General features: G+C 37.4%; 1 protein-coding gene across 1 annotated transcript in view; it reads right to left on the bottom strand.

The window, feature by feature from the left end:
• Positions 1-2,749: 2,749 nt before the first annotated feature.
• Positions 2,750-16,529, bottom strand: part of LOC127869005 (uncharacterized) — a 118,016-nt gene continuing 104,236 nt past the window's right edge. Inside the window, exons 81-86 of the mRNA XM_052411250.1 lie at positions 16,156-16,290; positions 15,694-15,797; positions 14,786-14,878; positions 14,199-14,304; positions 13,636-13,773; positions 2,750-7,922 (exon numbers count right to left, since the gene is read on the bottom strand). Of these exons, the coding sequence (XP_052267210.1) occupies positions 7,644-7,922; positions 13,636-13,773; positions 14,199-14,304; positions 14,786-14,878; positions 15,694-15,797; positions 16,156-16,290 (855 nt within the window). The 3' untranslated portion in view covers positions 2,750-7,643. The remainder of the gene's footprint in view (positions 7,923-13,635; positions 13,774-14,198; positions 14,305-14,785; positions 14,879-15,693; positions 15,798-16,155; positions 16,291-16,529) is intronic.

The following is a 16,529-nucleotide window of genomic DNA, read 5'->3' as shown; positions in this document are numbered from 1 at the left end:
GATCGCTAGACTGTCACCATACCCTGGATGAACCCTGGCCTCTTGATCGCTAGACTGACACCATACCCTGGCCCCTTGATCGCTAGACTGACACCATACCCTGGATGAACCCTGGCCTCCTGATCGCTAGACTGACACTAAACCCTGGCCTCATGATCGCTAGGCTGACACCATACCCTGGCCCCCTGATCGTAGACTGACACCATTCCCTTGCCTCCTGATAGCTAGACTGACACCATACCCTGGATGCACCCTGGCCTCCGGATCGTAGACTAACACCATTCCCTAGCCTCCTGATCATAGACTGACACCATACCCTGGATGAACCCTGGCCTCCCGATTGCTAGACTGACACCATACCCTGGATGAACCATGGCCTCCTGATCGCTAGACTGACACAATACCCTGGATGAAACCTGGCCTCCTGATTGCTTGACTGACACCATACCCTGGATGAACCCTGGCCTGATCGCCAGACAGACACCATACCCTAGATGAACCCTGGTCCCCTGATAACTAGACTGACACCATACCCTTGATGAACCCTGGCCTTCTGATCGCTTGACTGACACCAAACCCTGGATGAACCCTGGCCTCATGATCGCTAGACTGACAACATACCCTTGAGGAACCCTGGCCTCTTAATCGCCAGACAGACACCATACCTTAGATGAGCACTGGCCTCCTGATTGCTAGACTGACACCATACCCTGGATGAACCTTGGCCTCCTGATTGCTAGACTGACAACATACCATGGATGAACCCTGGCCTCCTGATTGCTAGACTGAAACAATACCCTGGATGAACCCTGGCCTCCTGAATGCTAGACTGACACCATACCCTGGATGAACCCTGGCCTCCTGATTGTAGGACTGACACCATACCCTGGATGAACCCTGGCCTCCTGATTGTTAGACTGACACCATACCCTGGATGAACCCTGGCCTTCTGATTGTTAGACTGACATCATACCCTGGATGAACCCTGGCCACCTGGGGTCCGTCTTATCAAAGATCGTACGACAATATTAACTTAAGATCAATTTTTGTTATTCTAGAATATAAGTGATTATGATCTGTATGTTTCAAATATCAAGGATATTTGACAGCTGCTTTGGAAATGAATGGAAATGTTCAACAAAAGTAATTATTAATGTGACGGTTACATATTTATGGCGCTTCGAAAATTGCATCGTAAGGTGAGAATGTCGTACGATGTTTGATAAGACGGGCCCCTGATTGTTAGACTGACACCATACCCTGGATGAACCCTGGCCTCCTGATTGTTAGACTGACACCATACCCTGGCCTCCTGATTGCTAGACTGACACCATACCCTGGATGAACCCTGGCCTGATCGCCAGACAGACACCATACCCTAGATGAACCCTAGCTTCCTGATAACTAGACTGACACCATACCCTTGATGAACCCTGGCCTTCTGATTGCTAGACTAACACCATACCCTGGATGAACCCTCGCCTCCTGATCGCTAGACTGACACCATACACTGGATGAACCCTGGCCCCCTGATCGCTAGACTGACACCATACCCTGGCCCCTTGATCGCTAGACTGACACCATACCCTGGATGAACCCTGGCCTCCTGATCGCTAGACTGACACAAAACCCTGGCCTCATGATCGCTAGACTGACACCATACCCTGGCCCTCTGATTGTAGACTGACACCATTCCCTTGCCTCCTGATAGCTAGACTGACACCATACCCTGGATGCACCCTGGCTTCCTGATCGTAGACAGACACCATACCCTGGATGAACCCTGGCCTCCTGATCGCTAGACTCACACCATACCCTGGATGAACCCGGGCCTCCTGATCGCTAGACTGACACCATACCCTGGATGAACCATGGCCTCCTGATCGCTAGACTGAAACCATACCCTGGATAAACCCTGGCCTCCTGATTGCTAGACTGACACCATACCCTGGATGAACCATGGCCTCCTGATCGCTAGACTGACACAATACCCTGGATGAACCCTGGCCTCCTGATCGCTAGACTCACACCATACCCTGGATAAACCCTGGCCTCCTGATTGCTAGACTGACACCATACCCTGGATGAACCATGGCCTCCTGATCGCTAGACTGACACAATACCCTGGATGAACCCTGGCCTCCTGATCGCTAGACTGACACCATACCCTGGATGAACCCTGACCTCCTGGTTGATAGACTGACACCATACCCGTATGAACCCTGGCCTCCTGATCGCTAGACTCACACCATACCCTAGATGAACCCTGGCCTCCTGATCGCTAGACTGACACCATACCCTGGATGAACCCTGGCCTCCTGATCGCTAGACTGACACCATAAACTGGATGAACCCTGGCCTTCTGATCGCTAGACTGACACCATAACCTGGATGAACCCTGGCCTTCTGATCGCTAGACTGACACCATACCCTTAATGAACCCAGGCCTCCTGATCGCTAGACTCACATCATACCCTGGATGAACCCTGGCCTCCTGATCGCTAGACTCACACCATACCCTGGATGAACCCTGGCCTCCTGATCGCTAGACTGACACCATAACCTGGATGAACCCTGGCCTTCTGATCGCTAGACTGACACCATACCCTGGATGAACCCTGGCCTCCTGATCGCTAGACTGACACCATACCTGGATGAACCCTGGCCTCCTGATTGCTAGTCGCCACATTTACTTTAAGGGCAGGACAAGCCACAAACAGCCTGGGTTCAATGATAACACACAAACACATTGAATGTCTAGTTTTCATTTTACGTTAGTCCAGGTTGTATACAAAAATAAAATTTAAATTGTGTTGTTACATATCAAGTATCTGACATAATGTCGTTACAAACAAAGAACTTTCAAAGGATAAAGAAGCACTTCATAATACCGTTTTATTAAACGAAATACTAATGCCCAGAATAAAATGTATGTTCTGCTAACAGTTTAGGCAACATCATGCTGAGGTGTAACTAACACGAGTAATTTTTCTAGTAACGCAGTGAATTGTTCTAGTTATCAATTTATATATTTTTCCAGAATCAATTCTCAAATTGATGTATTTAAAAGTAAGTTAAAATTATAAAACGCTTCAAAACACACCAGAACACATTATGAGAAAAGCTTGAACAATATACATTTATTACATTTCCACCGCATATATAAATGACAAGAGGGCCATGATGGCCCTGAATCGCTCACCTGACTTATTAAGATCAGATGAAAACTATGACCTCTATTGTCTACACAATGTTTTTCTATGATTTGACCTAGTGACCTAGTTCCTGACTCTAGATGACCCAAATACAATCCCAATCCAGATTTCATCAAGATAAACATTCTAACCACAGTTCATAAATATTGGATGAAAACTGTGACCTCTATTGTCAACACAAGGTTTTTCTATTTATTTGACCTGGATTTTTACCCCAGATGACCCAAATACAATCCCACCCAGATTTCATCAAGAATTCTGACCAAATTTCATAAAGGTTGGATGAAAACTGTGATCTCTAATGTCTACACACGGTTTTTCTATTATTTGACCTAGTGACCTAGTTTTTGACCCCAGATGACCCAAATAAAATCCCAACCCAGATTTCATCAAGATAAACATTCTGACCAAATTTCATAAAGATTGGATGAAAACTGTGACCTCTATTGTCTACAGAAGGTTGTTCTATTATTTGACCTAGTGACCTTGTTTTTGACCCCAGATGACCCAAATACAATCCCAAACCGGATTTCATCAAGATAAACATTTTGACCAAATTTCATCAAGATTGGATGCAAACTGTGACCTCTACTGTCTACACAAACAAATTGTTGACGGACGGACGCACGGACACACGCAGGCACGCACAACGGACGCCGGACATCACACGATCACATAAGCTCACCGTGTCACTTCATGACAGGTGACCTAAAAATATGTGTCGGAGATAAACATGAACAGTTGTGGTTAAAATCCCATAGAAACAAGGGCTGTTTGTAAAACATGCATGCCCCCCCTATATGGGCTATAAGTTGTAGTAGCAGCCATTGTGTGAATACGTTTTTTGTCACTGTGAATGGTGGTGGTGGTGTAGTAGTAGTAGTAGTAGTAGTAGTAGTAGTAGTAGTAATAGTAGTTGTTGTAGTAGTAGTAGTAGTAGTAGTAGTAGTAGTAGTAGTAGTAGTAGTAGTAGTAGTAGAAGTAGTAGTAGTAGTAGTAGAAGTAGTAGTAGTAGTAGTAGTAGTAGAAGTAGTAGTAGTAGTAGTAGTAGTAGTAGTAGTAGTAGTAGTAGTAGTGGTAGTAGTAGTAGTAGTAGTAGTAGTAGTAGTAGTAGTAGTGGTAAAAGTAGTAGTAGTAGTGGCAGTAGTAGTAGAAGTAGTAATAGTAGACGTGGTGGTGGTGGTGGTGGTGGTTGTGGTGGTGTTGGTGGTCATCGTAGTAGTAGTAGTAGTACTAGTAGTAGTAGTAGAAGTAGTAGTAGTAGTAGTAGTACTAGTAGTAGTAGTAGTACTAGTAGTAGTAGTAGTAGTAGTAGTAGTAGTAGTAGTAGTAGTAGTAGTAGTAGTAGTAGTAGTAGTAGTAGCAGTAGCAGTAGCAGAAGCAGTAGCAGCATTACAAGACCAATACTTAATAATGATCAAATGGGGAAAGGTAACCTAGCACTGGCAGTAAATATGGGTCTCATTTACAGGTCAGATTTGGAATCTCTGCTGTAAAATGAGATTTTGAATGAATTAAAGGGAGGCAAATCTGTAATAAAAAGAACATGCATAAACCGTAGTTGTTTCCCTTGTTTGAACCATGCTAAATCCTTACAAGTTTGGAAAGAATTGGATGAAAAATTTGGACTTTATTGCATAAACACCATTTTCTCAATTCAAGGGGAGGTAATTCTGTACTTCATGGACCAATAATGCTCATTTTTGTAGGGTTCGTGTCCTCATTGATATAAAGACACTGTGCAAATTTGGAAAGGATCGGACAAAAAATGTGGAAGATTTTTGAAAGTTTTCACAAAATAGGCAAAAACGAATAAACATGCAAAGTTCAACGAGCTCCTGCGGCCATGTTTTTTGACGAATCAAATTTCTTTAACAACTTTTTCAGGGGAGCCTTCAAAGGTCATCCCTGTGAAATTTTTTGAAAATCTGATGAGCGGTTTCTGACAAGAAGATGTTTTAAGGTTTTTACCATATATGGTCATGGCGGCCATCTTGGTTATGTGATCAAATTTTTTTTAACAATTCTTTTGTCCCATGACCTAGGGATGCTCCACATGAAATTTAGTTGAAATTGGCTCAATGGTTTAGTAGAAGAAGATGTTTACAAATTGTTTACAGACAGACGGACGGACGGACGCCGGACGCTGAGTGATCACAATAGCTCACCCCGAGCTATCGCTCAGGTGAGCTAAAAAGTTATTATGCACCAGTTGTTACCCAATAAATATTCAATAAGTGGTTAAACACATGTCACCATGTACAATTTGGGCAAAGTTGTCTTTGGTTTAATAATTGTTCTGCTCTAAAGTACCTGTGTATGTTTTTGCAACTTTTGTGAACTAGATGATAGCCCACTAACATATTATTATGACAGAAAATAACTGTTGTTGTATCAAAATAGAACAAGTGGTGTAACGATTGCATTGAAAGAATCAACAGAAACAAATATATCACCACAGTTATAAAACAAAAATCAGACAGTATACAAATCATATCTACTAAATCTCTCATGCATGCATGCAGTTTCTTGTATTTCCCATAGCCTGTTAACAAGTGTGTAGCCCATATTGGAAAGTTATCATCAACATTTTGTGTACATAAATATTTTATATGACTGCTATTAATAATTATATTTCCTGATAACCTTGAACAAATTTCAAATTAAAGAGCAAAATGAATACCTGTACTTACAGATTCAGAATACAAATAATTTTTCTTAGAATAAAGTTCAAAGTTAAGATCTTCACATGAAATGAACGCTAAACAAAGTTTATTTAACCCATTTATGCCTAGTGGACTCCCCCATCCTTCTAAATTAGATCAATTTATTTTCAAAATTAGGGATGTCTAGTATATTTATTTCTATATTTAGAATATTTCATACAGAAATTCCTTTAAGCAAACAGCGCAGACCCTGATGAGACGCTGCATCATGCGGTGTCTCATCTGGGTCTACGCTGTTTGACAAGGCCTTTTTTCTAGACGCTAGGCATAAATGGGTTAAATGTAAAATTTATTTTTGCTTCAAGAAAATGTGTATTTGAATAATAAAACTTTTTCAAGCACAAGTAAGCATTGAAATTCTGTAACAATTGAGCTTATCTATGGGAGAACCAAGGTAAATGCATGAACATTTAGTATCGTCTTAAATTAGCATGTGCAGTCTTTAGACATGAGGCATATCAGGTCTCAGTGTAATAGTACTTGCTTAAATTTGAGCTATGCTCTGTAAAAAGGGGGTATAATGCATGTGTGTAAAGTGTCGTCCCAGATAAGCCTGTGCAGTCTGCAAAGCCTAATCAGGAACAACACTTTCCACTCAAACTGGATTTTTGCTAAAAGACTTTCTTTAAACGAAAAATACCATAAAAGCTAAAAGTTTCTCTGTAAATGAAAAATACCATAAAAAGGCAAAGTGTCGTCCCTGATTAGCTTGTGCGGACTGCACAGGCTAATCTGGGACAACACTTTACGAACACTTATATAAAAGAATACAATTATGTCTTTAAAACAAGAGTATTAAACTGAAAAAGCTATAAAAATAGAGTATCTAGTGACTTACATAAAACAGCATTTTTACAACAGAAATACAGCAAAGAATGACAAATGAGACAACATTTTTTCTATCACAAAACTTCTCTTTCAAGATGCAAATCCTTCATTCACCTCCATAAATTACAATTTGTATTAGTAGTTTTCATGTTAATTTCTTGCTATATATTAGACCTCTAAAAAAACTGCTTGACATTTAACTGTTATTGCTATACAGGAGGTTTATACAATCCATGCATACAATTATACAGACACATACATATAGGATCTGGCACGAGTTGTCATATCATACCATATTTTATTAAACGAGTTCAGGAATTATGTAAGTAAGCGAGCCTTTGGTATAGCATGTGATAAATGCATTTATTAAACACACAGACTTACACACATACATGAAATTATATGGTAAAAACAGAAATTGGACATTTTTAATAGTATCAACTTTAAATCAGTCATAGACATGTAAACAATAAAGATATTTAATGATGAATGGAGAGGGAATTGCCTGCAACAAAAAGAACAATTACAACAACATCATATATAAGAACTTTCCTACAATTGATAAAATAACACAGTATAAAGTCTAAGTATAAAACAGTAAGTAATACTAGTATAATATTCAATGGAATAAAATAAAAATATAAACATGAATACGGTATATATATATTTCTCATGTAAAGAAATTGCATTTCAGAGTAAGAAGCTTGTAAAATATGCAGTAAAAATATAAAAATCTATCAATTGCATTGATCATACACTTGTGTAAATTTTGTGTCAATTGTAACATGTTCCGGTGAAGTTGTGGGAAGCACAGATAGGTGACACTGTCATAACATTGACACCTTCATGCATTTAACTACTCCACTGTCAATAATTACAGGCGGGTGATGAAAATTTCACCATCCTCATCTTTAAAATTGAGCTTGTCTTTTACTGGAAGCACGAATGGGGAATGTGCATTGGAGCCATTGGGGCCCATGCCTGTGTCTGCAAGGGTGATGGGTTTCTTGACATGCTCATAGAAAGGGTTTGAGACGCCCATTGGCGCCATTTTGCTGCTGATATCTGAGCCCGTAGCTCCAGAACTTGAGTTTGTGTCCGAGACATCAAGGTTGGCTCCATCCGTCTGTTCACCAGCAATGTTCAGGAAAATCTGAAAGAAGTGCATGTAAAACATAACTGAAAAACATCAAAGCACAAAATTACAAGTGAAAAGCGGAAACTGCATTAAAGCTTGAGTTTTGTTTCCATGGAGGGTACATGTCCCGTTTGCAGAAAAAGTATGGCTTTTTTATATTCAGTATGTCAAAGTGGCGAACATGTGAAGTTTGAACAGACATCAAAAAATATTTAGCCTGAAAATAGTCAACTCAAGAGATGACATAAACTTACTGTCAAATATTCTGTTGTATGTTTCTTGTGATACACATTATATTTTTAGCTCAAGATAGTATTTTGTACAAATTAAGAGAAACCTGATTAAATAAATGGTGTATATACATGCATTCAGAAAGTCATATTTAGCAGGGAAGCACAATCATATAAACATGTTTGGTAGAGGACTCTCACAGCAAAATTTGTGTTAAATTTCATTAAGATTGGTTTAGACAAACAGGAATACAAAACATACTCAATTGAACAAGATAATAGGGGCTAAGTTTCGTTAAGTTGAGGCTTATAGCCGCAATTTGTGAGTCTTGAAAACTGGACGGTAACTTTTGCTGAAAATTGACCTGTATATGGACCAGAATGCGATCTAACTGTTGTCGTAGGCGTTATATCTGTGAAAAATCTATTTTTCGAGTATTTTGTGTTTAAATATTTTTTATGGGAAACCACATGCGCGAAGATAAACATTGTGCCGTCACATCATGAAAAGCGCTTAGGCTAGCTTCCATCTTGTTACGAAACAAAGAAACTAAGGTTCGCGTTAATAATTCAATATACAGTTAGGTGTTAAATCAATAAACAACGACAAAATAATTGTGTTTGAATATCAATACTTAGTACACATGCATGTCTTTTGTGCAGAGTGTGGTTGTTTAGATATACATGACATAAATCTATGTGTTATTGTGTACTTGTACGACGAGTTGAAGAAAGGTTTACACGGCGAGGCTTTCCGAGACGTGTCGGATAAATGTAAGTACACACTGGTATGAACATGGTATTCTATTTATCCGATAAAATCTTTAATATACATGATAATGAGACAAATACATGATTAGGGTTTAATTATTAAATCAATAAATAAACGTGAGCAGCAAATCAATTTAGTAGATCTATAAACGACACGCTTACCTTAATGACAACGATAATCAAATATTAATAACAATAAAGTAAAACGATATTCACTTCCATTTTTTATTCTGCCATCCCTTTATCAAAACTCATTAAAAAAAAAATATTTAATTTATTTGTATCGAAAATTACAATTCTTTATGATAAACACAAAATCCGATATACGTGTTTGCATTCGTTTGATGCTTTAAACAAATAAATAACTGTTAAAAAACATCCAGAGAATTTAACTTAAAATTGTTTGTTTTGACAAATATATTACGTCACACGACATACGTCATAAATTGCGCAATCAGTTGCATGCAAAATAAAAGTACGGGAAGCCGGTTTTGAGAAATTTTAAGTAGAGGAGCAAACTAGTATGATATAAACAATAACAAACGGCAGAGCGGGGACGGACTTCTCAAAATAGCATTAATTGAAATAGTTTCATGTATATTGAAATCTCTGCGATATCTTTGGTTACCATCATCAAATGCACAGAAAAAAAAATACAATGTAAGTATCATGTGTACTAGAATTTGTCTGACGAGTTGAAGAAAGGTTTACACGGCCAGGCTTGCTGTGAGCAGCACATCATTAGTATCATAAAGTGAGTAACAAATAAACAAAATAATCAAACATAATTATAATTTAACGTAGCACATTAAAATATATATCGCAACTGACACCGTTTTGTAGAAAAAGTTGATGACTCAATTTCAGCTTTAACAAGAGTCATAAAAAACTCAATGACATCGTTAAACCAATGTTTATAACAATAAGTTTACAACTTTAATCCAAAGTTAATAACAAACACCTTGAAACGATATGCACTTCCACTTCTATTATTCCATGTCTTTATCGAAACTTAGTTCAAACCAAACAATTGTATTGTATTCCTATCGATGTTTACATTTATAGTATTTTATGCACACATAAAAGATTTTATGTTATAGTACGATTTCTTAATTGTTGAACATTATATTGGTTCAAGCCTTATATTTAATTACTTGTGTATAACCTCAGTGTGGGGTCACATGGTTCTTTTGACCAATCAAATTCAGTGTTGGCCATTGTGGCCCTTTGGATCCTTCTTGGCTAACGTGGCATCCAATATGGTCGAAATTAACAATTACGCTCTTAAGCGATACTTCCAAGGATTAATTTTAATATGATATGATGCCGTTTCATTCCGTTTGTGTGAAGGATTATCTCTCGTTGTACGAAGATTTACACCAATGGTGTTAGGGTGGTAAAAACACGCCACACGTATATACACATACAACAACATGAATTTGAATGTGATGACGGCGGGAAAAACACGCCCAAAATAAGTATAAAAGAAAAATATTTAATGCTGAAACAGTAAAATAAGAAACAAATCATACATAGTACGGGAGTCAAAACCTTATGGCGGAGAAGGGGTGGAGGTGGGTTGTTAATTTCGACCATATTGGATGCCACGTTAGCCAAGAAGGATCCAAAGGGCCACAATGGCCAACACTGAATTTGATTGGTCAAAAGAGCCCATGTGACCCCACACTGAGGTTATACACAAGTAATTAAATATAAGGCTTGAACCAATATAATGTTCAACAATTAAGAAATCGTACAATAACATAAAATCTTTTATGTGTGCATAAAATATTATATATGTATTGTCCTCGGTGGTAATGAAAAGGTTATAGACCGGACGGACTCGTATGACTTGAAGGAAAGAACAAATACAATATTGTTGATTGAAAACGGGCATTTATGATAAAATGCCATAAAAAAGATAAAAATAGAACAGATTCTTTCCAGAAAGGCATAATGGGTGGTAAAAACACGCCACAAAGGGGACCGGAACGGGAACCCCGCCGCCCATGAAGTACGGGAGAGGACCGCAATTCGAAAAAGGGGTAGTTGCCCCTGAATGAATAAAAAACGTAGCCTTAAGACTAAGGTCAGGTAATGTGAAAATTAAGGACAAATATGCATTCTAAGCTTTGACTTATAAGCCCCTAGGCTTAAATCATCCATCTGCTAATTAATAACAAATTATAGAACATAGTGAAGTAAATTAATTGAAAACAATAGGATTGGTGTTCAACGATCACTAGAATAAGCATAACTTAATTATATGTGTATGCTCCATAAGAAAAACACTGCCAGAAAAAATCAGTGTAAATAAGAACTGCTTAACCTAATTGTCAACAAAATTGACTTAGACCTATACATGTATGTAAATAATTGGAGCTGCGAACTTAACCGGTCTGACATAAAACAACCAATATTTGTATGAAATACGTTTGCATTCGTTCGATGCTTTAAACAAATAGTTTACAGATTAAAAACACCACGTCCGCGACATATTCTTAAATTCCAGAGAGTGTAAATAAAACTATTGTGTTTCGTCACCGAAATGACGTCGCACAATGTACTGCGTGATACATTTCGTAATATAAAATCAAAGCGCTGATTGCATTGCAAAATGAATTCAACACTATCTTATGCAAACCTTTAATGATGTTTCAATAAAATACACAGAATTTTGTAAACACAGAAAAAGGCTAAATGCTAGTCGATAGTGTTTTGGCTTAAGATGGGGTTGTCCCACAAACTGCAGTTGTTTGCTCTTTTCACGCTTTTAATATTATAGTCAGGGGAAATGAAGTTCTACTTTTTAAGGTAGCTAATCGAACGGCCTCAAAAATATACAAAATGTATGTGAGTATTATGGTTACTATCATGTGATATGTATATTAAAATCTTTGCGAAAACTTTGGTTACCATCATCAAATGCACACAAAGAAATAGGTTTCCAATTTTATTTCATCTCCCCACTCATTCCATCCCGCGAAACCCTTAAGGTGTCGCATTTCTAGTAATTTAAAGTGCTTTCCCAGATTAGCCTCTGCAGTCAACACACTCACAGGCAAATCAGAGACAATACTTTTCGACTACACTCGATTTCCAACCTCCTTTAAACAAAAATTACATAAAAGTGTAAAATGTTTTCTCTGATAATATGGAATGAGTGATGTATTGGACGTCATCTATTGATGACGTTCATTGAACGAATGATAATGGCGACTAAAATTCATTAAGCTCCGGGTTATAGCAGCGATTTGGGAGTGTTGAAAACTGACCCAACACGTTTGCTGAAATTTGACATGTATGGACAAGAACGCGATCTACACGATGGCATATTCATCATTTCTGGGAAAAATCTAGTTTTTGATAAAATGATGAAAAAGTGGTGTTTTTTATTGCGCAATCGCTATAAACATGTGGCTTGCCCGAAAGTACATGAAGCGTTAATAGCAACCCCAAGACAATTCATCCCCAGGAGAAAATTCACGCGCTAGACAATTCAAATTTGATTTTAAATATTTTTTTCGTACCCAAAATATTTCGTACCCATATTTTTTTGGTACCCATTTTTTTTGTACCCATTTTGGTCGTTCCCAAATTTATTTCATACCCAAATTTTTTCGTACCCCAATTTTTTTTTCCTAACCATTTTTTTTTTACCTAAATGTTTTTCGTACCCAAATTTGTTTGTACCCATTTTTTTTTTATCCTTTTTTTCGTACCCAAATGTTTTTTGTACCCAATGTTTTTTTTCGTACCCCATTTTTTTTCGTTCCCATTTTTTTCGTGGCCAATTTTTTTTTTTCGTACCCAATTTTTTCGTACCAAAATGTTTTTCGTTCCCAATTTTTTTCGTACCCAATTTTTTGGTCCAACCCATTTTTTTCGTACCCAAATGTTTTTCGTACCCAAATTTGTTCTTACCCAATTTTTTTTTTCGTACCCATCTTTTTCGTACCCAAATGTTTTTCGTACCAAAATGTTTTTCGTTCCCAATTTTTTTCGTACCCAATTTTTTGGTCCAACCCATTTTTTTCGTACCCAAATGTTTTTCGTACCCAAATTTGTTCTTACCCAATTTTTTGCTTCGTACCCATTTTTTTTTGTACCCAAATTTGTTTCGTATCCAAATTTTTGTGTACCCAACTTTTTATTCGTACCCATTTTTGTTCGTACCCAAATAGTTTTTCGTACCCTAATTTTTTTCGTTCCCTATATTTTTTCATACTCTAACTTGTTTTCATAACCAAATTTGTTTTTTTTCCTACCCAAATTTTTTTCGTACCCAATTTTTTTTTCGTACACAAATTTGTTCGTACCCAAATTTTTTTCGTACACATTTGTTCGTACTCAAATTTTTATCGTACCCAAATTTTTTCGTACATAATTTTTTATTCGTACCCATTTTTTTCGAACCCAAATAGTTTTTCATACCCTTATTTTGTTCGTACCTTTTTTTTCGTACTCAAATTTCTTTTCGTACCCATTTTTTTTTTCGTACCCACATATTTTTTTTGTACCAATTTTTTTTTAGAAATAATCGATTTTCAATTTGATTTGATCTCTCCACTCATTCCATCCCGCGAAACCCTTAAGGTGTTGCAACTCTAGTAATCTTGTGCCAACTGCACAGGCTTTTCTTGAATGACACTTCAAGTACATGCATTAAATCCAGTTTCCCACAACTCTGCTCAAATGCATCTAACATAACAGCTAGCGCGACTCACTGTTTCCAGGGTGGTCTGTGACACTGTGTAGTACTCAATGTTGTAGTTGTTCTTCTCTCTCTCCAGCACTGAGAACATTTCTGCCACGCTCACTGACTCTCGTGGAATGTCCAGCTGAATCACGTTCACGTGATGGCTCTGAAAGGAGCAAACAGACCAACTTAGATTACTGTATGAAGCGTTTTCATAATGTGGTCCAGAAATAATCTAACAGAATTAAGTGTCAATCGAGACTGGATTTACCAATACTCTAATTGTATATATTATGAATAGGTTTGTTTAACACTCAAAATTCATGCCCTTATTTTTCTTTAATCTAGAAAAAGTTAGTTAGCTAAAGTTTTTAAAACCCCTGTGGCAAATGTCTCTTAATTCTTGATACTTCCAACCCCTGTGACAATTGTCTCAATATTCTTGATACAAAACCTGATGGCTATAAACATAAATGTGAATTTGGAATAATAAACAAATAAAATAATACAAGAAATAGCAATAAATCTATAAGGAAGCCTATTCTGCCACGGTAATCACTGTGATTATGTTGTTTTAAGACAATAACACACCCTGATGCTGGCACTGGGGAAGTGGTTATGGATGAGCTCATAGATCCTCGTGCCGATTGTAGATAAGCCGCTCACGTACAGGGTAACTGTGTAGCCATTGCCAAACCTGAAGTGAAAACATGACAAAGGTTGTTGTTTCTATGTAAAATCATCCACAAAATCCTTACCTTATAATCATTTACACATCAACCCTTTACCATTAGATACGTATCTACGTGTTTGTACTCCCTTAGAAAGTTATTTTTTATTAAAAACCTTAGATTTAAGTTTTAATGACTTTATATCAAACCCTTAGATACTGATGAGCAGCAAACAGCATAAAACCTTGCAGGCTGTTCTGGTTTTATGCTGTTTGCACATAGCCATTCTCACTTTGCCTCTGATAGGGAAAGGGTAAAGGTCATTCAACTACTAATGAGAAACCCAATCGTTGAAGAGGATTTAAAAACACAAGCTTTGGGACATACAAACATACAGATGTATGTACATATAAAGAACTTATGCTTCCCACAAATAAGGGGCATACAAGTACATCTAATGCATAAAGTGTAAAAATTCACTGTGTTTTCCTAAAATTGACCACTTACTTCTGCTTCAAATGTTGTGAGCTACCCAGGCATTTGAATTCTCCATTCACCATGATTCCAATCCTATCACACAGAATATCACACTCCTCCAGGCTGAAACCAAGTATCACAATTATAATCACACAATATCACAATAAAGCTGTACATGGAAGATCAAATTGACCCAATTCAGTGTTTCAATGCAAAAAGGTCATAGGAATTGTGTAATATAAGTGACACTGTTAAATTGGGAATTTCTGGATGTGCTTACATTAAATTCTTTGTACTTTTCCATTCAGATAGACCAGTCAAATGTTTAATAAATACTTTAACGTTGTTTTTTTGTGCAAAATAATCAATATAGTATTGATCAGTTGTTCAACAGATTTTAGCCTTCCAAATATTTGAAGTGACAACGACATGCACATATTTTTATTCCAGTTTTGATATAGCAAAAGGCAAGCGAAAATCAGATAATAAAAAACACATACCATTTCAGATAGGCAAATCTAAAGCTTTAAATAATAGCAAATGGTGACAACTTAGTAAATTTAGCTGGCCCAGTGTTTGTCCTTGAATTTTGTAAATTATGATTTTTAGTTGCAGCTTATTTGATAAAAAATGTATCAATTAGTTGTGTCTTCATAAGCTTTTATAAATGATGCCTGATGTAATAATGATAACTAAAATAGGTGTCTATAAATCTTTTGGAAAAGAAAACATTGGTCTCACATACAGTTAAAAAAACAGGCAAGTTATAAATTCCCTACCTATAAAGAAAGACTCATTAGAGTGAAATACAAAATATCAAAATATTCATAAAAGAGTAAAGCTGTAAATTTTAATATATATAAATCTCCAGTATGTTTTAGAGTGATACAAATCTACATGGCCCATAAGTGGAGGCACCAAACTGACGAGGTACATACCTGTGTGAGGTGAGGATGATGGCCTGGCCCTGATGTTTGGCCCTGAACAGACAGTCCCAGACAAGCTTCTTGGCTTTGGGGTCCATGCCTGTAGTGGGCTCATCCTGGAGGGCAGGCAGACACATTCATAGTGGCAATAGCTCACAACTTATAGCCATTATTACGATCAATCTTCAAATTTATCATACCATATGTTAGATTTGGTACAAACACTGTCAACATATTAGCAGTGAAGTAAAGCATGAGGCATAGTTTTTTTTATAATGTTTCATTGATCACATGGTGACAACTGAACTGAAAATTCTGTTCATTCGATACAAACTGATTAAGATCTAGGAAAGTAGTCTGATGTATGACCAAAGTAAATGTGTATTTACACGAACAAAACTGAAGTGATAAATGTATAAAATACTGCAAAGTTAACAGTTCACTTTAACATTACTACAAGACCCAATCTCGTACCAGCAATATGACAGGTGGTGATCCCAGCAGGGCAATAGCAAGAGACAGCTTCCGCTTCATGCCCCCACTGCACGCCCGCACCAGCTTGCCCTTGATAGGGGTCAGCTGCAGGCGCTCCATCACCGAAGTCACTTCCTGCACACAGACATACAGAATTGAAATACATGGATTTGAATGAGAACATTAGCAACAAAGGCGACTGATTCAACTTTTTTTCTTAGACCAAATAAAAGTATCTTTGTTCAACACCTTGTTTGTTCACAGCAATAACAAAGTTCATCAATATTATTTAAAGAATTGCTCATTTTGTGAACACTACACATGCAAATCAACTGGCCTAAAATAAACTTGATTCCAACATTGTCAATCTCACT

This window comes from Dreissena polymorpha, chromosome 2, assembly GCF_020536995.1.
Source record: "Dreissena polymorpha isolate Duluth1 chromosome 2, UMN_Dpol_1.0, whole genome shotgun sequence".
Lineage (NCBI taxonomy): Eukaryota > Metazoa > Mollusca > Bivalvia > Myida > Dreissenidae > Dreissena > Dreissena polymorpha.
The sequence above is the reverse complement of the archived record's forward strand: the minus strand, read 5'-3'. Positions and strand labels throughout refer to the sequence as shown.